This window comes from Artemia sp. Qi Xiang Cuo, chromosome 3 (assembly GCF_049724085.1).
Source record: "Artemia sp. Qi Xiang Cuo chromosome 3, ASM4972408v1, whole genome shotgun sequence".
NCBI lineage: Eukaryota > Metazoa > Arthropoda > Branchiopoda > Anostraca > Artemiidae > Artemia > Artemia sp. Qi Xiang Cuo.
The window spans coordinates 29,410,110-29,436,928 of record NC_142796.1 but is presented as its reverse complement, the minus strand read 5'-3'; the positions used below and the strand labels follow the sequence as shown (position 1 = coordinate 29,436,928).

At 37.8% G+C, this 26,819-nt stretch overlaps 1 protein-coding gene across 1 annotated transcript in view; it reads right to left on the bottom strand.

The window, feature by feature from the left end:
* The window catches only part of LOC148953974 (uncharacterized), a 259,497-nt gene that overhangs the window by 151,926 nt on the left and 80,752 nt on the right, over positions 1 to 26,819 (bottom strand). Inside the window, exon 5 of the mRNA XM_089086057.1 lies at positions 3,328 to 3,491. Within this exon, the coding sequence (XP_088942183.1) occupies positions 3,328 to 3,491 (164 nt within the window). The remainder of the gene's footprint in view (positions 1 to 3,327; positions 3,492 to 26,819) is intronic.

Here is a 26,819-nt window from a genome sequence, read left to right as displayed (position 1 = left end):
CCCTTTGAATTACCAATCGAATGAGCCCTTTTTCAAGTTTCTACGACAAACATTTCAATAAAAACCTTATATGCCCCCAGGGTATAACTTATAACCCTTACTCTGAAGACTGTGGGGGGAGTGTTCTCCTCAAAGGTATAATTTCCTGAACTTTAAACTGCGTGGAACGAAATGGCTATCAAAAAATTTTGATTGGATATGTTTGGGGAAATGGTGGGCGTGAAAGGGTTGTTAGTTGCCTTCCAATCACTTTCGACTATTAAAAAGGGCGCTAGCCATTTCAATTTCCAATCAAATGAGCCCTTTTTGAAGTTTCTACGACGAAGCGTTCAGTAAAAACCTTATATGCCCCCAGGGCAAAACTTAAAACCCTTGCCCTGAGGGCTGTGTGGGAGTGTCCCCCTCAAAGAAATAATTTCTATGTGAAAATTCACAACACTGAACAAAATGGCTGTCTAAAAAATTTGATTGGATGTGTTTGGGGAAAAGGTGTGCGAGAGAGGGGGGCTTGTTGCTCTGAAGTCACTTTCGACTATTAAAAAGAGCACTAGACCTTTGAATTTCCAATCGAATAGCACTTTTTCAAGTTTCTACGACAAAGATTTCAATACAAACTTATATGCCCCCAGGGCATAACTTATAACCTTTGCTCTGGAGACTGTGAGGGAGTGTCCTGCTCAAAGATATAATTTCCTGAACTTTAACTGCGTGGAACAAAATGGCTATCTGAAAATTTTGATTGGATGTGTTTGGGTAAATGATGGGTGTGGCAGGGGCGTTAGTTGCCTTCCAATTACTTTTGACTATTAAAAAGTGCACAAGCCATTTCAATTTCTAATCGAATGAGCCCTTTTTGAAGTTTCTACGACAACGCTTTCTTTAAAAAATTCATATGCCCCCATGGCAGAACTTACAATCCTTGTCCGGAGGGCTGTGAGGGGGATGGCATCCTGAAAGACCTAATTTCCAGAACAAAAAACTACGTTGAAAAAAATGGCAATCTCAAAATTTTGATTGGATGTGTTTGGGAGAAAGGTGGGCGTGAGAGGGGGGTTAGTTACCGTCCAATCACTTTCAACTGTTAAGAAGGTCACTAGCCCTTTGAATTTCCAATCGAATGAGCCTTTTTTGAAATGACTACAACAACCCCTTCTGTAATAACAATATATGCCCCCAGGGCATAACTTAAATCCCTTGCCCCGAGAGTTGTAGAGGAGTGTCCTCCTCAAAAAGATATTTTCTTTCTGTATTTCAACTATCCTGAGCAAAATTGCTATCTCAGATTTTTGATTGGATGTTTTGGGCGGACTGTTGTGCGGGGGGGGGCGCTAGTTAACCTCCAATTACTTTTGACTATAAAAAGGGCACTAGCCCTTTGTATTTCCAATCGAATGAGCCTTTTTTGAAGTTTCTACGGCAACGATTTCTATAAAAACCTTATATTCCCCCAGGGCATTAATTATAACATTTGCCCCGGGAGCTGAGGGGGAATGTCCTCCTCAAAAAGATATTTTCTATATGGAAATTAACTACGCTGAACAAAATGGCTATCTCAAAATTTTTATTGGATGTGTTTGGGGGAATGATGGGCGTGGGGGGGGGGGGGTAGTTCCCCTCCAATCATCTTCGACTGTTAAAAAGGGCACTAGCCCTTTGAATTTCCAATCGAATGAGCCTTTTTTGAAGTTTCTACGACAATGCCTTCTATAAAAAAAAACTTATATGCCCCCAGGGCATAACTTAAAACCCTTGCCCTGAGGGTTGTGGGGGAGTTTCCTCCTCAAAAACATATTTTCTATCTGGAGATCAACTACGTTGAACAAAATGGCTATCTCAAAATTTTGATTGGATGTGCTTGGGGAAATGATGTTCGTGGAGGGGCCTAGTTGCCCTCCAATCACTTTCGACTTTTAAAAAGGGCACTAGCCACTCCAATTCCCAATCGAATGGGTCTTTTTTGAAGTTTCTACGACAACTCTTTCGATACAAAGTGCCCGGGGATAACGAGAAAAAAACAAAAACCCCGTGTGCCTACATTGTTCTTTACTTAGGCAGCGCTCGCGCGCTGCCTATGATTAGCCATGGCTCTCAAGTTTTTATCACTCACTTCCACGAAGTTCATTTTAATAAGAGTAAATGTAATAAGAGTAATTGTTGTAATTATAGAGGCATTCATTTTATTTCTGTACGAAGTAAATTACATAGTATGATAATCCTTTAGGCTTAGAGATACTATAGACAAAGTTTTAAGGGAAGAACAGTGTTTTAATAACAGGTTTTAGTAAGGGGAGGAGATGCGTCGACGAAATTGTCACTCTTAGATTAATAATTGAGAATTTTCTGTGTCATCAGACCTCTCTAGTCCTCAGTTTTATAGAATATGAGCAAGAGTTTGATTCAACTGATATAAGAACTTTAGTGAAGATTCTATCCTTGTATAGTATACCAGATAAATACATTACAGTGATTATAATAGTGTCATGTACGAGAGTATCATTGCTGCGGTTAAGGTAGGGAATGAGATTAGTAGCTGGTTTCGTATTGGATTAGGAGTTTAGCTGATCAGGGTTCTATCTCCACTTATGTGAATTGTTTTGATGAATTTTATCCAAAGGAACACGGCAAAGCCTGTGGAAGAGTGGATGCAGCGAAGAAGATAAAGTGGAATAGCCAAGACCGTGAGTGTTTTTTCACAGTTGAAAAAAGTTTGGAAGAATAGGAAGATAAGTCAGCAAACCAAGATCAAAATATTGGAAGCTCCAGTTATGACAGTGGTTAAACATATACACTTTGAGAGACAGATGAGGATTTGTTAGATGTTTTCCAGAGAAATTGTCTACGGATTGTTTTGGGTACACGTCTGTCTGACTATATTTCAAACAGTAAGCTCGACGAAAAATGCGATTTCTATCAAACCTCTTAGGGTTATAATGAAAGAGAGGTTGAAATGACTAGGACACGTTCTGAGGATGAAAGATGACAGAACGCAAAAGAGTAACCTCTTCATCCAACAAACTAGGGCAAGACGAAAATTAGGTCGTCCCCAAATGGGATGGGAGGAGGTCATAAAGAAAAATTCAAGGTAAAATAGAATTTTAGGGGAGGGTTTAAAAAGGGAGGTTTTGAATAGAGAGGGTTTAAGGAGGAGCGTGCGTAGCTGTGTTAGCCTCAGGCGGCTTGGTGCTGCAGTGAATTGCTAGTAGTAGTAGTAGTAGTTTTTGAATAGTGCATTTGATTAAGACATCTTTTACAGGATTGTGTCTTGGTTGTGGGTAGTCGAAAAAGTCCCTAGAAAAATAAATTTAGACAGCTAAATAAAGTTAATACCTAGGTCTTCAAGCTGCTCGATGACAACGTACCGTCCAGAAGCTTCAACATATTCATGAACAGCGCGTGCTGCAATGGCTCGTATTTTACACTCTTCCTCTGATCCATTTCGTCGAGAACCCGCTGCATCGTTTTTTATAGTATTGCTATCATCTGCTGTGGACCTAGAAGCAGAAAATTGGTTTGACAAATGAAAACCATACAGAAATGATATTTGAATATAACAATAAAAAAAACTGGTAACACATTTATAGCTTATATTTTTGTAATATCACTTATATGGAACTATTAATTTGATTTAGTTTCAATCTTCAAGACCAGTGTCAAACTTTGTTTGGCTCTATTCCATTGATTTTCTTCATGATCATAGGCAGCGCAATAGCGCTGCCTAAGTAAAGAACGATGTTGGAACAATACATTATTTATTTGTTACCTTCTTTGTTAAGAACAGGGCGCTTCGTATCAATGGAGTTGTCGTAGAAACTTCGAAAAGAACTCATTCGATTGAAAATTGGAAGGGTGTGTGCCCTTTTTAATCGCCGAAAGTTATTGAAAGGCAACTAATGCCCCTTCCACGCCCACCATCTCCCCAAACACATCCACTCAAAATTTTGAGATAGCCATTTTGTTCAACGTAGTTGAAAGATCCGGAAAATATATCTTTGAGGAGGAGACTCCCCCACAGCCCTCAGGGCAGGGTTGTTAGTTATGCCCTGCGGGCATATAAGGTTTTTATAGAAACCATTGTCGTAGAAAGTTCAAAAGTGGATCATTCGATTGGAAATTCAAAGGGCTAGTGCACTATTTAATAGTCAAAAGTGATTGAAGGGCAACTAACCCTCCTCTCAAGCCTACCATTTCCCCAAACACATCCAATCAAAATTTTGAGATAGCCATTTTGTTCAATGTAGTTGTAAGTTCTGGAAATTATGTCTTTGAGGATGACAAACCCCCCACACTCCACAGGGCAAGGGTTGTAAGTTATGCCCTGGGGGCATATAAGGTTTTTATAGATAGTGTTGTCGCAGAAACTTCAAAAAGAGCTCATTCAACTGGAAATTGAAAGGGCTAGTGCCCTTTTTAATAGTCGAAAGTGATTGAACGGCAACTAACCCCCCTCTGATGTCCACCATTTCCCCAAACACATCCAATCAAAATTTGAATTGTGCCATTTTTTCAACTTATTTGAAAGTTCTGAAAATTATGTCTTTGAGTATGACAACCCCCCACATCCCTATGGGCTAAGGTTGTAAGTTATGCCATGGGGGAAAACATAAGGTTTTTATAGAAAGTGTTGTCGTAAAAACTTCAAAAGGGGCTCATTCGATTGGAAATTGAGAGGGTTATTGCTCTTTTTAATAGTCGAAAGTAATTTCCCCAAACATTTACGATCAACATTTCGATATGGCCATTTTGTTCAACGTAGTTGAAAGGTCTGAAAATTGCGTCTATGACGATGACAACCCTCTCCCCATAGCCCTTAGGACCAGGGTCGTAAGTTATGCCCTTCGGGCGTACAAGGTTCTTATAGAAAGTTTTGTCGATCAGCCCTTCAAAAAGGGCTGATCGATTGGAAATTGAGAGGACTAGTGACTTTTTTATTAATCGGAAGTGATCAGAGGGCAAATGCCCCCCTTCCCACGCCTATGATTTCCCTATACACTTCCAATCAAATTTGAGATAGACATTTTGTTCAATGTGTTTGAAAGGTCTGGAAATTATGTCTTTGAGGATAGCAAGTCCCCCCAGCCTTCAGGACAAGGGTTGCAAGTTTTGCCCGGGGGGCATATAAGGTTTTTATAGAAAGCATAGTCATATAATCTTTGGAGGGGGCTCATTGATTGGTAATCAGACACTCTAGTGTTCTTTTTCAGGGTCAAAGTGATCGGAGGGCAGCTACCCCCCCACACACACACATACATTATAGTTTCCCGAACTGCGTCTAATAGGAACTTTGAATGAGGCATTTGATTCAAAATAGTCTAAATATTATATAACAAGGCTTTTGGGGTTGAAACAAACCCTAAAGAGTAGGGGTAAGGGTTGTAAGTTATGGAAGGGATGGTTGTTTAACTTTAGAAGAGGCTCAGTTTTTTCCCTGAAAAAGACTATGTCAATATAAAAAGAACAGAAATTAATTAAAATACTTTTTCCACAAAATCAGTTTTTCAAAAATAAGTCAAGAACTTCATTAAACCAAAAATGAACAAAAATAGAATCAAATAATCTACCAAGCATTCAACCATCACAAATCAGTATCAATAAATAAATGAAACCCAAAACAAACAGAAATTAAAATATTAACAGAGAAAAATTCAAAAAGAGCAGAAATTAATATGAGTAGGGTTCTAAACCCCTATGCTTTCTAAAACCCAGAATATAATTTGCAAATTATTTTAAATGTTTTCATTTTTATAACTTTAAGAAATCAAAAATGAATTAAGATTTTAAGGAATAAATATCAGCATATGTATATTAAACTGACAATGCACATTTTTTTCAGTATATTCATTTGAATTTTTTTTTCAGTAAAGTACAAATTATATTCTGGCTTTTTGAACGCATGGGGGTTTAGAATCCTACTCATATTAATTTCTGCTCGTTTTGAGTTTGACTCTGTTTTATTTTATTTCAGTCTCTGTTTGTTTGGGTTTCATTCATTTATTAATACTAATTTGTGGTAGTTGTATGCTTGGTAGATTATTTGATTCTATTTTTGTTCATTTTTGGTTTAATGGAGTTATTTACTTTTTTTTGGAAAAAATTATTTTATGGAAAAATTTTTTTTAATGAATTACGTTCATAAGACAACATTGGATATGCCTGACATTTGACAAAAAAAAGGGAAAATATAATTTAAAAATAACCAATAAAACGAGAGTAATTTCAGACAGTGAACAGAAAGAAATTCAAAATCAGATGTTTCGGCGAGGACTTCCGCCAAGCCGTCTTCAGTGCTAAAAAAAAAAGAAAAAAAAAGAACTAACCTTTTGAAGTGAACTCTAACAGAGCAGAAGAGAAACCGAATCAACCCCCCAAAAAACAATAAATGAATTAATCATTTGTTCTGGCTGTTTGTTTGTTTGATTGATTCAGTGTTTCTTCTGCTCTTTTAGAGTTCACGTCAAAAAATTGTTCTTTTTTTTTCCGGGATTTTTGGTGCTATATCTTTGAGAAAAGAGAGCGTTTTTGGTAATACTGGATGCAACATGTTTTTTTTTGAACTGGCTACAAAAAGAGTAAAAGTAATGCCATTGATTCCTTATTCTGTACTCTTTTCAACAGCAATATCAACTACCACGACAATTACGAACCTACATCCCAAAATCCTCTCCCCACCTCTAATTTCTCAACGTAGGCTATGCGCAAAAGCTTAACGATGTCGTTTTTTTTCTGTTTTTTTTTTTTTTTTTTATGTTGGCATTATTTAGCCTTTTGTGCCAACAACTGGGGAGAAATACGCGCAAAAAAAACAATACAAACTAACGTTATCAGCAAACTTTTGAAGGTAGCTTAGGATATTATCTAGCCATTAGAGAAGGAGATTCTTTCACAATTATCCAGGTAGTAAAAACAGTATTGAATGGGAAATTGCATAGTACAGCAGTTTCATTGTCGTTTTAGCTTGATTCAGAAACGAAATATTGCACCCAAATTACCTGTTTACTCATTTTTTATATTTGTTTTATTTGACTGCTTTGTTTTTGCTTTATTTCATAATTTTAGGGAAAGTACATTTAAAAACCCACCGTTAAGAACTAATTAAAGGCTTTGGTGCTAAATATAAAAGTATATAAAACTTCAGTTTACTCAATTTGGCTTCTCAAGTGTTCATTACATTGCTGCCTTAACCAAATACCAAGTCAAAACTACTGTCCACTATCAAGGTCCAGCATGTTGTTGCAGCAAGTATGATCCATGGGCTACAGCTGTAGAGCAGCACAAGTGACATTGACCTTTGGATTAGACTCGAAACAAACAGCATTCCTAGCTACTAATTCTTACCAATCTTAATTGAGATCCCTAAAGCCATTCTTACGGACTCAGATGACAGGAATGTAGCTCTTCTCTTACAGACGAAATTTTGAGTATGCACAACCTTTACCATGAGTACAACTTAGGACCGAGTTATCAAGTATAGGCCAACCCTCATGACTATAATTTACATACTCTCATCAGTAATGAGGTGAGATTGGTCCCAGACCCCAAGGAAAATATAAAACTAGGACATTAGCTGCTACCTCTCATCAAATTTACTTTGGATTGAGCACCTTTTCTAGTAGACAATTTGACTCTCCCCATAAGGGTTGGATGGTATTTGGACCCCAAAAAGCCACAGCTTTGAAATTAGCTTTCTCTTTTCACCAACTTCTGTTGAGGTTCGACAATGCTTTCTGCTGGATGCCCAGGTTACAATAACATAAACCACCATCCCTTTCCTCTATTCCTCAGAGATGTAGGATAATTTTTAGATCACAAAAAATTAAAAGTAGGAAACTGGCTGCTTTTTGTAGAATCAGCTCTAGGCCCCCCAAAAAACACAAGTAGGACACTGGCCCTTCTTTCTTATTTTGTTTTACTTACATTTGTTAACCATTTCTGGTGAAGTCATAATAACAAAATCAAGAGACCCAATATACCTACTCTTACTTTACACCAAGTTAGATTCAGATCCGGCAACCCATTCTTGGACAGATCTTAAAGACAAGGGTTTAGGAGCCGTCCTTCTCTGTGGCAGTTGGGTTGTGTTTAGACAACGGAAAGAAACGCTAAGACGATTAATCTTTCCTGCAGCATTGTTTCACTTGGGTCTGAATCCTCTCCCGGTAAGTAAGATGATGACAAGGACCTGGGAACTTTCCCTCTTTTTAGAGGTCAGAAAGGGCCTGTGCCCCCAAAAAGTACTTTGATCACATTAGATACTAATGAGTTTGGTTAAAATAAAACTACTTCTTCAGAAAGCTGAATTGACATCAAAGGATTAGGGTTGCCTTTCTTCCATTTTCCACGGAGGTCAACTCAGTCTCCAACTTCAAAAAAGGTATAAATAGTAAATGCACCCGTGATTCTGACTACCTTAGGTTGATATCCGACAACCTCATCTTGCCTAGTTATTGTTCTGCTTCTATACATTTAGGGTCTCTCCCTATCCCTCTTCCAAGAAGTTCGAAACGAGAACAGATTTCCAAAAGACATCAGCTCTTCTTTAGAACCAAGGTTTGCAATGATGCAACGCCTTCTTAGGAAATTCAGATGAATGGAAGGACCCTCTTAACCCTCACAGGTTTGATTAGGTGTCACCGAAAATATAAACTATGACACTGTTCTATGAGCGATCATATGAATGGAAATTAAAAGTTCTAATTCCATTTCTAAGTGACCGAAAAATTGGAGAGAAACTAGTCCAACTCCCACACCGTTTTTTTCTCCCGAGGTCGTCTGATCAAAACTTTGAGATAGTCATTTTGTTCACTATAGTTAAGGTCCAATAACCGTGCTTTTCGGGATGACATGACCCCCAAAGCCATCGGAAGAAACCCTGCAAGTTATGAAATCCGCCCATTGTTTACATATTAATTTAAAAACTTTTTCCACAAAACAAGTTTTTCAACGAAAAGTAAAAAACTCCATTAAACAAAAAATGAGCAAAAATAAAATTTAATAATCAAACAAGTGTGAAACTACCGCAAATCAGCATTGATAAATAAATGAAACCCAAAACGAACAGGAATTACAATAAATAACCGAGTCAAACTCAAAACGAGCAGAAATTATAATAAGTTGGGCTCAAAACCCCTATGCCTTCATAAGGCCAGAACATAATTTACACTTTATTGAAATAAATATAAATGTTCTTACTTTAATAACTTTAATAAATCAAATAATATTAACAGTTTGATCACTAAATATCAGTATATGTATATTAAACTGACAATGCACATTCATTTGTATAAACCTTACATGCCCCCAGGGCATAACTTACAACCCTTGCCGGAGGGGTTGTCATCCTTAAAGATCTAATTTCCAAAATTTTCAACTACGTTGAATAAAAAGGATATCTAGAAATTTTGATCGGATGTTTTTGGGGAAAAGGTGGGCAAGAGAGGGGGTTAGTCGCCCTCAAATAATTTTCGACTATAAAAAAGGCACTAGCTCTTTGAATTTCCAATCGAAAGAGCTCTTTTTCAAGTTTCTACGACAAAGATTGCAATAAAAACGTATATGCCCCCAGGGCATAACTTATAACCCTTGCCCTGAAGACTATGGGGGGGGGGGAGTGTCCTGCTCAAAGGTATAATTTGCTGAACTTTAAACTGCGTGAAAAAATGCCTATCTCAAAATTTTGATTGGATGTATTTGGGGAAAGGTGGGTGTGAGAGGGGGGTTAGTTAGCCTCAAATCACTTTTGACTATTAAAAAGGGCACTAGCCCTTTGAATTTCCAATCGAATGAGCCCTTTTTCAAGTGTCTACGAAAAAGATTTCAATAAAAACCTTCTATGCCCCCAGGGCATAACTTATAACCCTTGCCCTGAAGACTGTGGGGGGAGTGTCCTGCTCAAAGGTATAATTTCCTGAACTTTAAACTAAGTTGAACAAAATGGCTATCTCAAAATGTTGATTGGATATGTTTGGGGAAATGGTGGGCGTGGAAGGGGTATTATTTGCCTTCCAATCACTTTCGACTATTAAAAAGGGCACTAGCCATTTCAATTTCCAATCGAATGAGCCCTTTTTGAAGTTTCTACGACAACGCGTTCTATAAAAACCTTATGTACCCCCAGGGCATAACTTACAACCCTTACTCTGAGGGCTGAGAGGAGAGTGTCATCATAAAAGGTATAATTCCCGGACCCTTCAACTACTTTGAACAAAATGGCTATCTCAAAATTTTGATTGGATATGTTAGGGGAAAAGGTGGGCGAGAGAGGGGGGCTAGTTTTGCTCCAATCCCTTTCGACTATTAAAAATGGCACTAGCCCTTTGAATTTCCAATCGAATGAGCCTTTCTTTGAAGTTTCTACGACAACACCTTCTATAAAACCTTATATGCCCCCAGGGCATAACTTACAGCCCTTGCCCTGAAGGCTGTGGGGGAGTGTCCTCCTCAAAAATATAATTTCTATTTGGAAATCAACTACGCTGAACAAAACGGCTATCTCCAAATTTCGAGTCGATGTGTTTCGGGAAGTGGTGGGAGTGGAAGGGGTGTTAGTTGCCTTCCAATCACTTTCGACTATTAAAAAGGGCACAATCCACTCCAATTTCCAATTGAATGAGCCCTTGTTCTACGACAACTCCTTCGATACGAAGTTCCCTGGTATAAAGGGGAAAAAATAATAAACAATACATTGTGCCAACATCGCTCTTATATGCCCCCTGGGCATAACTTAAAACCCTTGCCCTAAGGGTAGTGGGAGATAACCTCCTCAAAAACATATTTTATATCTGAAAATGAACTAGGTTGAACAAAATGGATATCTCAATTTTTTGAGTGGGGGTTTTTGGGGGAATGATGGGTGTGGGGGGGCTAGTTTCACTCCAATCCCTTTCGACCATTAAAAAGGGTACTAGCCACTCCAATTTCCAATCGAATGAGCCCCTTTGAAAGTTTCAACGACAACTCCTTCGATACGAAGTGCCCTGGTATTGAAACCAAAAAAAAAATAATAATAATAATACATTGTGCCAACATCGTTCTTTACTTAGGCAGCGCTATTGAGCTGCCTATGATAGTAATTGTTATTGGGAAGTATACAGTCATTTTTCAGGGGGAGGCGTTTTCTGGGGATGGATTTTTTACGGGGAGATTTCCCATTGGGAGAGAAGTATCCCGGGGTGAACTTTCCAAGGGAAATATCACACAAGGGAATTTGCCAAAAATCATACAGGAAATTCATTTTATTTTTCTTACTTTCTCGTTGGCGACTCCATTTTACATTTGGAGATGCTCTGGTGGAATTGTCCGGGGAAAATTGTCAGCAGAGTTGAAATTATTTAATGATTTCGATTTTTTTTTTCGCTCCAAGACCACACTGCCTTTCTTTGGCTAAGCAAATAAGAGTTTCAATAGGTCCTTTTATTAGACACTAAAAAACAAATACTATAGGCAACGCTAGAAGGTTTGCATCTAAAATACCGCATTTGATTATAACAAAATTGTTGTTCCTGCTTAATTGTAGTAATCCAGTACTATTGCTATTTTCTTTCCCTATACAAAATTTACCTTAAGTGGGATGCCATCTATCCCTATTTATACCAGCCTGGGTATTTTCTGGGGGGTAATCACCGGGGGGGGAGGTAAAAACCGGCTACCGGCAAAACAAGCATAGCAGGGTAAGATAAGGGTTAAAGAAATTAATTTGTCTGCCTATTTGAAATAAGGAGTTATGTTCAGTGGTGGATCCAGGAGACGCAAGGGGGCGCCCCCCTAACGTCGTCTAAAGTAGTGTAAATTACTTAATTAACTTGAGTTTGCATTAATTAAACTTGCTGCTAACGCAAGTTTATCGGATCAACCTATTTTGCCCCCCCCTCCCTAAAAAATAGTCCTGGATCCATCCCTGGTTCTGTTCATCTTAAATTTGCTTGTTTCTGACTTGAAGTTTGACTCAACATTACTGAAATTGAATTTTTAAGAAACGCCCCTTGTTTTTACCAGATCAAGTCCACAGGAAGAAATTACTTGAATTTCTTAATCCTAGCTTGTTACCTTTGCGTTCTTCCATCATAGGACAAACTTTCTACAGTTGCCACTAATTTCATATTTTCAGTTATTTTTATTTACCTTTATCTTGAAAATCCTTCTATGACAACTCAACCCCCTACAACACGAAACAAAGAATTAAAAGAAATAAAAACTAAAAATAAATACTGCAGGATATTCTATGCCACACATTCTACCTATATATTGGAATAAAGGTAGAATATTCTAAAATTCCTTCTTTTCTTCATTGTCTTTTTTTTTCATTTTCTCCCTTTGGCTGCTCAATTTTGTATTTGGGAGGGGGGGGAGAATTTTACGGAGGAGAATTATCCGCGGAAGGTCTTTTCTATATCCGTTTTTTAAAGTCAAGAATAATCGGACAGTAAGCAACCCCCCCATGCCATAAAAACTTGAAACTTATTGCAATCAAAAACAAACAAAAATTAATTAAAAAAAAACTTTCCGAAAAATAAGTTTTTCAAAGAAAAGTAAAGGCCATTTTAAACTTAAGCTCAGCAGATACAAATATCTGTTAAAATTCAAACTCAAAACGACCAGAAATTACTATCAAAGAATAAAATGAAACCCAAAACGAACAGAAATTAAATAAACAATCATTACAAAAAACATACAACAAGTAATAATATAAATGAAAAAAATATATCTTAAAGCGAGTAATGCTTATATTTAATATGAAAATCAAGCTTACAACGAAAAAAATATTTTGCTATTAATGTATAAATGAAACTTAAAACGAACAGAAATTAAATAAACAATCAATGCAAACAAACATACAATAGATATTAATGTAAATGAATAAGTAAATCTTAAAACGAGTGAAACTTAAATTGAATATGCAAATCAAGTTTGAATCGAATAAAAATAACTACAAAGAAGAGTTTGGGTATCGCCTCACTGCAGAAGCCTAAAACCTACTGCTTCATTGGCGCTTTACTGAAAACTATATGAGTCTTGAACAGTTTTGGAGAGTATAAACAAAATCAAATTGAATATTAGATACATAATGATATAGATTGTTGAAAGATCCATCAGTTCAAGATTTTTTTTTTTCACTGTAAATTTTATTTTCATTTTCAATGCTGTAAGAACTGGAAAAAAATAAATTTGTAATATACGAGTAATTCATTTTCAGTGAAGCTACAATTACGCAAAAGGCTTTTGGTTTTTACAGATAAAGAAGGGGGCAATTTCAAAACTCTTTTTAGTAATGAAATTATATTGGCCTCTACCAGTGTTTGAGAGAACTAATAAATTAAAATGACTATTTCATGCATAACTGTACTAATTGCTAAAACGTCATCAATTCAAATTTTTACCGATATTTTTATGATTGTTTTTAATATTAAGTACAAAAGAGAACATTAGTAATATAATTCCTATTCAGTAAAGCACCAATGACGCAGTAGGTTCTAGGCTTCTGCAATGAGGCGATACCCAAACTCTTGTTTGTAGTTATTTTTATTCAATTCAAACTTGATTTCCATATTCAAGTTAAGTTTCACTCGTTTTAAGAATTATTTATTCATTTACAATAATACCTATTGCATGTTTGTTCGCATTGATTGTTTATTTAATTTCTGTTCGTTTTAAGTTTCATTTATACTTTAATAGAAATTTTTTTTTCGTTTTAAGCTTGATTTTCACATTCAATCAAAGCTTTACTCACTTCAAGATCTATTTATTCATTTATATTTTTACTTGTTGTATGTTTTTTGCTATGATTGTTTATTTAATTTCTGTTTATTGTGGGTTTCATTTATTTTTTAATTGTGATTTCTGGTTGTTTTTGGGTTTGAACATAAAAAGGTATTTGTTTCTGCTAGGCTCCAGTTTAAAATGGCCTTTACATTTCTTTGAAAAGCTCGATTTTCAGAAAGTTTTTATAATTAATTTTTGTTCGTTTTCGATTGCAAAAAGTTTCAAGTTTTCATAGCATGGGGGGGGATTACTTACTGTCCGATTATTCTTGACTTTAAAAAACGGATCTAGAACTTTCGATTTAAATCGAATGAGGCTTTTTTCAAAGTCTATACGATTACTTCTTTGATAAAAACCTTATATATGAACAATAGACAGCTTGCATAACTTGTGGACAGCGATTGACAACAATGAATGGATTGAAAAATAGCTTCAATAAGGGTGTTTAGACCATTTCACTTGCTGACATAGAGAGATAATCACTGTTTGGAATTGACCTTAATAGGATTTTGTTTGCCAAAGCAATTTTTCATCTATCGCAGAGTATGTATTTTAACCTTATAATTGGATAATTATAATAGATTTACTATGTGTTCTTCCAATAAAAAAGTTTACTTTATTAAAGTCTTTGGGGTGGGGGCGGCGTAGTTGGCATAAAGAAAAAAACTTTAGCGTAGACAGTAGGAGAGGGGGAGGCTGAGGTTGGAGACTCATCCAATACGGGGTGGAACTTCACTAATCTCCTCCGTTCCCGATTTAGGAGATTACACAGACTCATTGGACTGTAGAATGTTGGACCGTTTGAGTTGTGGAAGACGTTAAAATACTCAAAAATACTTTATATTTTTATTTATTGCAGGATTGATTTCACAGATTGTGCAATGGTGAGCCCCCTGGCCCATGATTAGGGTGAGCCCCAACACATAATATGCAATTTTGATTAATTGTTCCGTGTTATGTGCATATATTATTCTATATATGCTATTTTGAGTTATACTTTTATTGCATTGTGTTCATTTTTAAGGGGTATAAAAATGATATCAAAGGGGTATAAAATAGGGTTTAGGGGGGGGGAAGCTGGTTACCCTCCAATATCTTTTAACGCTTAAAAAGTGAATTAGAACTTTCAATTTCCAATCAAATGAGCCCTCTCTAAAGTTTATACGACAATGTTGTCTATACAAAACCTTATTTGCCCCCAGGGCATAACTTACAACCCTTGCCATGAGGGCTGTGGGGGAGTTGTCATCAGCAAAGACCTAATTTCCAGAACTCAAAACTACGTTTAATAAAATGGCTGTCTCAAAATTTTGATTGGACGTGTTTGAGGGAAAGGTGGGCGCGAGAGGGGGGTTATTTGCCCTCAAATCACTTTCGACTATTAAAAAGAGTAATAGCCCTTTGAATTTCCAACAGAATGAGCCTTTTTGAAGTTTCTACAATACCGCCCTCTATAAAAACCTTATATGCCCCCAGGGTATAACTTAAAACCCTTGCCTTGAGGGTTGGGGGGGAGTGTCCTCCTCAAAAACATATTTTCTATTTCAAAATCAACTCCGCTGAACAAAATGGCAATCTCAAAATTTTGATTGGATGTGTTTGGGGGAATGATGGGCGTGGGGGGGGGCTAGTTGCCCTCCAATCACTTTCGACTATTAAAAAGGGCACTAACCCTTTGAATTTCCAATCGAATGAGCCTTTTTTGAAGTTTCTACGACAACACCTTCTATAAAAACCTTATATGCCCCCAGGGCATAACTTAAAACCCTTGTCCTGAAGGTTGTGGTGGAGTGTCCTCCTCAAAAACATATTTTCGATTTGGGAACCAACTACGCTGAACAAAATGGCTATCTCAAAATTTTGATTGGATATGTTTGGGGAAATGACAGGCGTCGGGGGGGGGGGCTAGTTGCCCTCCAATCACTTTCAACTATTAAAAAGGGCAATAGCCCTTTGAATTTCCAATGGAATGACCCTGTTTTGAAGTTTCTACGACAACGCCTTCTATAAGGAACCTTATATGCCCCCAGGGCATAACTTAAAACCCTTGCCCGGAGGGTTGTGGGGGAGTGTTCTCCTCAAAAAAATATTTTCTATCTGGAAATCAACTACGCTGAACAAAATAGCGATCACAAAATTTCGATTGGATGTGTTTGGGGGAATGATGGGCTTGTGGGGGGGGGGGCTAGTTGCCCTCCAATCACTTTCGACTATTAAAAAAGGCACTATCCCTTTGAGTTTCAAATCGAATAAGCCTTTTTTGAAGTTTCTACGACAACGCCTTCTATAAAAACCTTATATGCCCCCAGGGCATTACTTAAAACCCTTGCCCTGAGGGTTGTGGTGGAGTGACCTCCTCAAAAACATATTTTCTATCTGGAAATCAACTATGCTGAACAAAATGGTTATGTCAAAATTTTGATTGGATGTGTTTGGGGAAATGATGGGCGTGGGGGGACTAGTTGCCCTTTAATCACTTTCGACTATTAAAAACGGCACTAGCCCTTTGAATTTCCAATCAAATGAGCCTGTTTTGAAGTTTCTAAGACAACCCCTTCTATAAAAACCTAATATGACCCCGGGAATAACTTAAAACGCTTGCCCTGAGGGTTGTGGGGGAGTGTCCTCCTCGAAAATATATTTTTTATTTGGAAATCAACTACGTTGAACAAAAAGGCTATCTCAAAATATTGATTGGATGTGTTTGGGGGAATGATTGGGGTGGGGGGGCTAGTTGCCCTCCAATCATTTTCGACTATTAAAAAAGGCACTAGAACTCTCAATTTCGAATCGAATGAGCCCCCTTTGAAGTTTCTACGACGACCCCTTCCATATGAATCTACGACGAAACCCTATCCAATCAAAATTTTGATTGGATGTGTTTGGGGGATTGATGGGCGTGGAGGGGGGGGGGCTAGTTGCCCTCCAATCACTTTTGACCATTAAAAAGGGCACTAGCCCTTAGAATTTCCAATCGAATGAGCCTTTTTTGAAGTTTCTACGACAACACCTTCTATAAAAAAAATACTTTTATGCCCCCAGGGCATAACTTAAAACCCTTGCCCTAAGAGTTGTGGGGGAGTGTCCTCCTCAAAAACATATTTTCTATCTGGACATCAACTACGCTGAACAAAATGGCTATCTCAAAATTTTGACTGAATGTGTTTGGGGGAATGATGGGTGTGGGGGGGGCTAGTTCCCTCCAATCACTTTTGACTATTAAAAAAGGCACCAGCCCTTTGAATTTCTAATCGTATGAGGCTTTTTTGAAGTTTCTACGACAATGCCCTCTATAAAAACCTTATATGCCCCCATAGCATAACTTAAAACCCTTGCCCCGAGGGTTGTGGGGGATTGTCCTCCTCAAAAACATATTTTCTATCTGGAAATCAACTACGCTGAAAGTAGAAAGCTATCTTATACTCCGGGACGAACACATGTGCTGCCATCTACAATTTAGTTTAATGCTGACGGGACATAATTTATTCAAGGATCATCGAACGAGTCTAATGGGGGTCAATGTCAATCGATCTGTTGTTGTTGTTGTTTGGCCACGTTTAATGGTATGAGGGGTGATTTACATAATCAATGGTGGAATTATTGATTCACGTCTGGGTGGAATTATGAAACAATATGGTCATAGAGTCCCTAGGGAGAACACGTGGTTAATGGGCTCAATGACCTCTTTTTTCCAAGGTCGATTTATTTGATGTTTCTATGTGTAATAGCTCCGGGACGAAGGTTGCACATGCGCATTGAATTCTAACGGGAACAATGTTATTGATCTAGGACTCGAGGGGGAAGTGAATTTCCGAGAACTTGAGTGCGTAATCGAAGGGGAAGTGAATTTCCGAGAACTTGATTGCGTAATCGAAGGGGAAATGGATTTCCGAGAACTTGATTGCGTAATCGAGGGGAAGTGGTTAGGGCTAACGAATCAGGCTTAGTCTAGAGTTGGCACTTAGAGTGAAAGGATTGAAAAATGAATAAATTTGAGAAAGAGAGAATTAGATCAAATCTAGTGTTTATGGAAAAATATTTGATTTTGGATGATGATTTTCTCAAGTTATCTCTTAAACACAGAATATTCTCTTGTTAGGAAACACTTGACAATATAATGAAAACTGATTCTCCCCCATTGGATTATTGTATGAAACTTTTAAAATGTGATTCAAATGCTTATACTCAATTTATTGATATATTGATCACGACACGGCAAAATGATATTGTGGATATACTTTAGAAAATATTGCCAATGGATTCAATGTAGATGGCTCCCCCATCATTCGAAAGAGGTAACGTCAGAGCTACTCCTCTCCCCCTCATTTCCCTCTCATTGAATTTATCGAACGAAGAGGATCAGTTTCGTTTTAGCTGTGAGTGAGTTGACATCGGAAACCGAAAAATGTTCTATATATGTCCATTGTGCATGTACACTCTTGGCAGTTGGAATCAATGTGAGAATTGTACAATTATTGATGACTATAGTGAAAAGTGTAAATTATGTAATCCTTGTAAATTACATAGAGGCTATGCAGTACAAATTAAAGGATGTAATTCATGTCTTGAGGAGGTGTGTAACTCTCATCCTAGAGGGCACCTGTGCTCCAATTGTCACTATGATAAATGTGATCAGTGGGAGAATACGTACCCCGCTATGATTGGAAAGAATCCCAAACGTGTTTTCAGTTTATTTCTACGAGATTGGTATCGTCGTGGATATAAATTATTCTGGGAAGAGGAATCTGGTCTACGATTCAACTGTTGGGGTAATAAGACAATCTGGTTTATACGTCATCGTTGTGATGACACCACCTACAATGACTATAAGCCTAGTAATTTTTATTTGGCAGTTACCGAATTTGATTCACCAGTTGAAAACACTGTATATGATATTACATCAAATAGACGGATTGAAAATTGTGAATTTCATAATATCAATATTAATAGTATCATTGACTGTAAAAAGAGATATGACAAAAGTGAAGTTACATTATACTGTAGAAAATGTGACCCTGACTTTGCAGTCAATCAAGATCAATATACAGTGAATCCAAATGATTTACCAGCATTAGTGGTTTACGACAGTTGCCTATACATCGAAGATGAAGAAATCTAAAGTGTAGATTTAAAGACATTGTTGTATATATATATACATTTTATTAATAAACAAATTCACAAACATTTTTTAAGCATTTTACTCTTAGGGCACTGAAATCAATACTATATAGGTCTGAGAGGATATTTTCCACTAGAAAGTCGTTCAGACGGGGATTGTCTACATAAATGTGGAGAAACTGCTTGTAAGTATAGCCACGACATCGGAACACAAAATATAGTAGTGCATGGAAGCCACAGCTTTTAGTCGTTAGATCGTGCACCCTCTTTCGATTTTGAATAATAGTTTTCCCACTGCTCTCGATGTAGTTGCTGATGTGAGGTGTGTAGAATGTATAGGGAAGACCAAGAGGATCAAAAAATTCAATCGTCTTCATTGTTTGAAAGCTGCACAGCCAATGATCTGTTAACACAGTCGAAGGACTGCTATTAACAATAATCAAGGTATTGTTGACGCTTTGAAGTTTTCCAAGAAAGTCCCAGGGTAGACAATAGGATTAGTACAGGGACATGTAGGGGTTCATATTAAATACATTGATTATTTGACTGGTGTTCATGGCGCCAATTCTAGTAGAACACTGCCTTCGGGAGTGATTTCCCAATAGGTTTCATATTGATTTAGTGAGATTAGTGCAATACTCTCAGCCTATGGGTCGGCAAATGTACACTCTAAACGCACACTCCCTGTACGTACTATACTCATATCCTGTGTACCCGACAAATCCAGTACAATGATACCATGTGTTTTAGCAAACATATCTTCGGTTATACCATTTTCAAATAGTTGAGAGTCATGATCTAGGGTTTGCATGGTCAACTCGTACAGTGTTCTATAGGATCTATCAAAAGATAGATTGTAGAGTGGGATGCCGTTTACTTTGCACACAAGAGATGAAAGTCCAAACATCTCGAATTTATGTGGACATTCAGTCCATGATCCAATTGCACTGGCGCTTTTTACAAATTCCAAAGCCAATTTTGATGGAATTTCACCATTGATAAAGGATGAATCGGTGAAGGTGCGTGAGCCCATTGCAATATGACGCTGATTGGTGATTGTATGAGGAACAAGTAGTTTAATATTATTGCCATTGGCTCTCAGTTTTTCCAAGGCCAAAGCAACAGAACTCATAACCTGTTGTTTACGTACATGTAGTATTGCCGAGGTGAGGTAGAGACTTACATCAGGATTGGCAGCAAGTTTTTTTCTCAATATGAAATTGGAGGGTGCAAGCGTTAGTTTTATATCCACTTTAACATTGGGCGGCAGACATTGGGGTATATTAAATATTTCATGATATATTTTTCCGACTAGATGTAATTCACTAGTTGTAGCATTTTTAAGCGCATCTGTACCATCAGTATTAGTAATATATTCATATCCATGGGAGGTGCCTCTCAATTCATTGTGTGACTTGGGTGTCATCAGTATGAATTACATATAGCTTGTATAATTTGAGAGATTGTTGCTTGTGCTCACCAGCGTGCCATTGATGTAGACACTAATTTGACGAAATAAATTATGTAGTATACAATTTTCATAGGATATTCCATCTGCCCGAATTGGCATTGTATTATCGGAATTCCGGACTTTCATTTGCAAATCTATAAATTTTGAAGACATGTCCATAAAGTAGTCTTCATTGGAATAAATTTGAAAGTGGGTATTGTCGGAGAGGGGTTGTTGTGGATAAAATTGTTCATAGTATCCATGTTTGACACTCACATCAACATTTTCAGCATTGAATAGATTCAATGAGGCGCTGATTGAAGGTTGAGAATCCTCATGCGGTAGGTAGGACATTTTAGGAGAAGAAATCTAGTTTCGATCTAACAATTTTCTTCCTGGGACTTCTTCTGTTTACAGCACGTGTCGGCTTTTTCCTTCTTTTCTTTGACAAGAGGGGTGATGTCTTCCTTTTCTGACCTGGGTAGAAGCTGATGAGCGATGCGGTGTTTATTGACCTTTTTAAGCCTGTTCCATTTTGTTTTAATTTCTCTCCAAGAGTCCACGCACTGGACCTAAGATTCTCCGTAGCACTTTTTTTAAAATCCTTGCCAGAGCCCCAATCGTATAGTGTAGAGGATGCAAAATCTGTCGCAGCCGGTACAAGATATTTTCTAGCCAGTGGTAGCGAAGAGCGAAACAGCTTAGCAAACCAACTGCCAAGACCATTTCCAGACATTGACGAGTGTCCCTTGTAGTATTCCATTCCATTGCCATGTTGTTTTGGACCAAGAGTATTAACATAGCAGTCAATATCAGGACAAATGAATACCACTTTTTTATGAGACATCTTGCTGTTGAACGATGGGTCGAAAATGGCATGTAATCACAGCCAAACCTTTTGAAATTGCTATTGGATCACCCAATTCGGTTCTTAGTGTTAACTGACAGAGTTCCAAATAGGAAGTGTTTACGGGAATATACTGAAGATGCTTTATATTGTAGTGATGAATATGTTCTTGATTGGTTTTTCGTTCAAGAAGTCGTAGGAGGGGAATATTTGAATTACCAACTCGAGATGTGTCCACAAATGAAGCGTAGAGAAATATACAGGTGTCCGTGGAGAAGGCAGGCGGGTAGTCAGCGAAAATGAAATTAGTGTTTCTGGCACTTTTACCATTGATCATATTGAGCCTAAAGCCAAGACCATCCTTTAGATTATCATTGAGAATAACCTTTTCACTGGCAATGGGTGAATTAATGTAGATCTTGCCCTCCTCCTTTGAATAGTTGAAATGAAAAGCACCCTTTTTACGAGCGGAAATTCTTTTATTGATAGTACGACATAAATCATTCATACAGGTGAGTTCCTCGTAGGGTAATTCAATATATGGATAATCCAACCAATTGATTTTTTGAATTTGTTCTTGATCACCTGGTGGTGGCGGCCAATCATAGGGTCTAATTTTTATTTCATATTTACGACCCTTTCTCAGGATGTCATAGGTATTTTTGAGAATAGAGTCGACAAGAGCCACTTCATACTTTCCGTCGAATTTGATGGTGGGGGAGAGTTTCGTCCAAAAATCACTTGTTCTATTCAAGTCTTTGAGAGAGGATCAGAAACATTGGACATGAAAGTCACATAGAAATCACTGGGCATTGTCAATATCTTCAGCACTGACCCAAGAATCAAAATCCGACTTGTATCCTAGCCAGCGAACAAGCAACTGTTTCTTACCATGGCGTGTACGACTCTGTAATATCTTTTCAATCTGATAAATTTCACTAGTGTTTCTAACTTTTTGCAGTTCATATTCATAAGAATCACCGAGAATGTCATCATCCTTGGTGTCTCGCAGTCGATATGTCTTGGGCTCGGTGTCCAGGATTTTCGACACTTTAAAAAGTTCGGTGCTCCATAAATAATTCTCCTTTTCAAAAATATTGGTGGTTCTATTAATTGGAACAGTATAACCAACATTGAATTTCTTCTTCACATTTTTTTTCTCTTTTTCACCATTGGAGTATTGCTTTAGAAAAGCATCAAATGTATTTTCATTGTAGTGAACATCCGTTGGTGTAGAGTTGGACAGAGATCGATGGGCTCGTTGATTATAAATCAACATGATTTTATCTAAATCATGAATAAAAGCCGATGTATTTTTCAATGTGCAATATCTTGAAATTAATAGACGAATCGTTCTTATTAATCGTTCAGCCAATGCAGCCTTTATCGGACTGTGACTATGATAAACTGTTGTATTATATTTCAAAAGAACCTTTTGCACATGGGGATTAACAAATTCACTACCACGATCCGATTGAATTATTCTATACGAATCCTGTTCTAGAATACTTTCAATGGCACGAGAAACTTCAACACCTCTCTTTGATTTTAGTGGTATGGCATATGCATAGCGACTAAAGACACTGATTGGTACTAGAATATATTTGTGAGGTGTATTGTGATGCTGTTGAACTGCGTCTAAAGTTAAAAGATCCATTTGCATTATATGCAGAGGGAAAAAGGCTTTAGTTTGTCGATATTGTTTACTGCGAAGCCTGTGATTCCGATGCAGTGTGTAACTCGATACATTCTCTAGGTACTTTTTTGCATTTTTCAATGTGGTGGTGCCGGAGACTTTGGAAAGAGTTTTGGGGGAACTTAAACTCCCCGCTCCACCAATATTTTCATATACACCATTCAGAACTTCATCCATTTTGAACGTAAACACGTAGTGTAATGTCCACTCCCTTTTTGCCCGCTGGCGGGCGAATCAACTCGTCCTCACTTTTGAATAGCAGCCACAAGTGTTGTAAATTCATTGCTGCTGCTGATAGTATCTTCAAATATTGAATCTTTTTCTTTTTTAAATGATAGTATTGTTGTTGGTGGACTATATTCTCTTAGTTTCTTTATAATTTTCTTATTGACAATAAGACTTTTGGGAAAGTTTATCGCACACAGAATGGTGTATAGATTATCGTCAAAGGATAAGAGTCCTTTACGATTCGTCACCATATCACAAATTAAATCAACTAGATTATAAATTTTTCCCTGAATTATAAGTCGTTTCCCTGTGCTCTAGAGTTGAACTTGATCACCGCCAGTTTCCAACATGGGATACGATAATACTCTTTTACTCTGTTCTCGATAGGTCAGTGGCAATAGGTTTCCATTTTTTAATACCATTGAATTGAATTCCTTCTCCTGTGATTGCACTACAGAATCTTGAGGAGATGTTTCCTGTTTAGGGGGATCTGTGATGGGTCTCTCCCGATATGGTTTATGTTTGTCCACACGTCGCAATGCATCCTGAAGTAAAAGCAGTTTTTTGTCATCGGCAATATTCTCGTCATTAATGAATTTGCTTAGATTTTCCTCAAAATGTTCGAAGGGCGAGAGAATAAGTTCAAATGGTGTCAATTTATAGGGTTTTGCCATCTAGAGAAAACTGTTTACAAGTCCTGCAATTATTGGCAGTAAAATTGTGAAGAAGCTACCGCCCGTCTGAAGGAGCCGTTTTCTTTTAAATTTTTTTCCCTTTTTTTTTAAAGCCCAGGTGCGGACACTGGTACGATGTTTCTTTGTCTGCTGTCTAACACCTTCTGGCAGTTGAACATTGCCCTCAGTTAAATTTAAACAAAGTTCAGATATTAGATTAATGAAATCATTGTCAACCCCATGTTTGAGTATAGCCTTCCTAAGCAACGGTTTTGAAGTGCTTAAAACGGAAAACAGATGCCGTTGTTCGTGTAGTTTCTTCAGTGTCATAATGGTGACTGATAGTCTTTTCTATTGTTCACTGGAAGATATACTGTAATTTCATTGTTGAAAATGTCGGTGACTACATGTAGATCCTCGGGAGTGCTCTGATTAAGATCCAGCAAACTGTAACCATAGGACTTGCTAGTCGCCTGAGTGTACGCTGACAATTTAAATTTAGGAGGCCGGTGTATATCTGCTTATTGAGAGTTATGAGTGAGCTAGAATCACGAACGACTCGATAGATAATATAGACAGTGCAATTCAAAGCAAGGGTTCGCATACATTTGCTCTGATGAAACAGATTGTGTAGAACTAGAGTAACGGAAATGTGTTCATGGTGGGAGCGAACGGTGAACAGTTGTAGCATTTCCTGTGAGAACTGTTCAATGGATTCAGCTAAATCATCGATAATCAACCACGAGTTCGGTTCAATACTATTGAAAACATCAAGTCCCCGTATGAATTGTATTGGTATGGTTGTGTCAATTGCTTTTATTTCATCATAGGACTCTTTCCAAATACTATAGGAATAGTAGATTTTTTTCGGCTTTTCCAAAAACATTTTATCGCAATTTTTAATTATTTTAGCTAAAAGTGTTGTTTTCCCTGACATTGAGGGACCGTACAGAAACGATCTGAAGGGTGTTTTAAATTGATACCTGCTGCTGTTGGGGACAACAGTCGGACTACAACTAACTTTAAATCATATGTGCTCAATGAATAATTAATAATTTTCTCCCTGTGGATATATATATTCAAGAACAACAAAAAAACAAAATTTCATGACATTATTTATTTTGGAACTCAATGAAAATATTTGCAGTCAACTTGCACAGCAATAAAAATAATAAAACTTGTTCAACATTAAGAATTGGCAAAATTTTATGGTGGTCAACATGAATATTCTATTTGTTCAAAAGGAACTGCAATGATAACACTTTATAAATAAGCACTTATTGTCTTTAAAAAAAACACTTTTCTCTAAAACACTTTATGTACAATAAAAAAACACTTTTTGTCCATCATCAACAACACTTTTCTGTACATCACTTTTTGTACAACACTTTTCTATACAATAACACTTTTTGTACAACAGAAAATACACACACGGGAACATGAACTAGCACAGTTGAACATGATGAATTTAAAGGTGTGGGTTCCCCCCCCCTCCCCCTGGGGCGCGGGGCCGAAGGCCGGCCGGCCGCGGGCGGGGACCCCCCACCCCCCTGGGTGGCCGCGGGAAGGGATCCCCCCCCGGGAGCCGCGGGGTGAAAAAGAATAGTTGTCATCACTGCTATGGGTTAGTTGGGGTTATGTTAGCGGTGGTTAGTGCTTGGGTTAGATTAGTTGGTTGGGTTAATTTATGAACAGGTTGAGGGATGGTTAGGTGGTTAGTCAGATTAGGTTAATTTATCCAGACCAAGTTGATTGCGATAGTCTATGCATTCAACTCGGTCTGAAATACCGTAGTAGCCGTGGGGTAGGACACTCACACCATTCTCGAGCACATAGACTTTGTCGGATATACATGAGATTGCATTCTTTTCCACTCTCACAGTATAATTTCTATACTGTAGAGAGCGAATTTCAAGCACTTGTGCTCTCGGCACTAGGCTACTTTCTACACAGTCTCTGTACACACTCATGTTTAAATTGCTCTTTACAAAATGTGTAGGCACCCCTTTACACGCCTTCTTTTCTTCCCCACTATGAGTTTCCACGCAATAAACTTTGGGACCCGGGAACACCCCCTGGATATCAAATCACTCCCCGTCTCTGATTTTGATTTTAATAGTTGGTTGGGGGCTTGATGTTTTACTAGCTCGGGGCAAACGGATGGATTCCAGTTCGTGAAATCCATCTGCGAGCTGATGTGTTCCCCCTTTTCTAAATCACCCAATAAATCCAATTCAGTCCCATTTACCTTTAACAGCAGAGAATCTGTATCACCATAGTAAACTTGAACCTCCCCCTCCCGTGGCCATTGCACCTTGCACACATTGTAAAAGAACGACAACATGAGCTTTTTGAAATTTCTAGTACTGAACTACCGCCTGCGATATTCTTGTTCAGTACTACATTTCGCTTTCGTCTGTGTAGAAGAACCATGCCGGCCTCTATTCTCGTGAACGATGTAAAATTGGGGTCGATAATAATTCATGCACACTCTAGAGGGTCAGTCACGACGTCGCAGCGAGATCTGTTCCGTACGCTTTCACACATTTTGCCAAACGCTGAATTTAGAATGAGCTTATACATTTCCTTCTCCACCTTTGAGTTGGCCCTACAGCGTTTATCGACAAAGGTGTCGATAAACGTTTTCAAGTAGGGTCGCTGATTGAACTGTATGGCCATGTGTATTTTAGTGATGTTGAAGCCATTTTTCACCATCCAGTGCAAAAGCACAAGATGAACAATGATATTATCTTTAGGGTCCAAATCAGCAATCAGTTTCTGTTTAGAGGGAGTCCAGTGCATCCCCATATCCTCAACCAATGAACGAGTGTAGGGACTCAGAGAGTCCCTGCTCACGGGCCGATTGATACAGGGAAAGACAAAATCTTTGACTGAGTCGTGAAGCGCCATCGGAATGTGACCATCAACTTCAAAGAACCATCCTTGTGGCCCATTGTCCTCGACGGTGGTAATGTCGGGGAACTCACAAGGATTCTCAAGCCATTGATAGTTCCCACACGGCAAAGAGTAGTGAGACATTGCCGAGGGGTACAA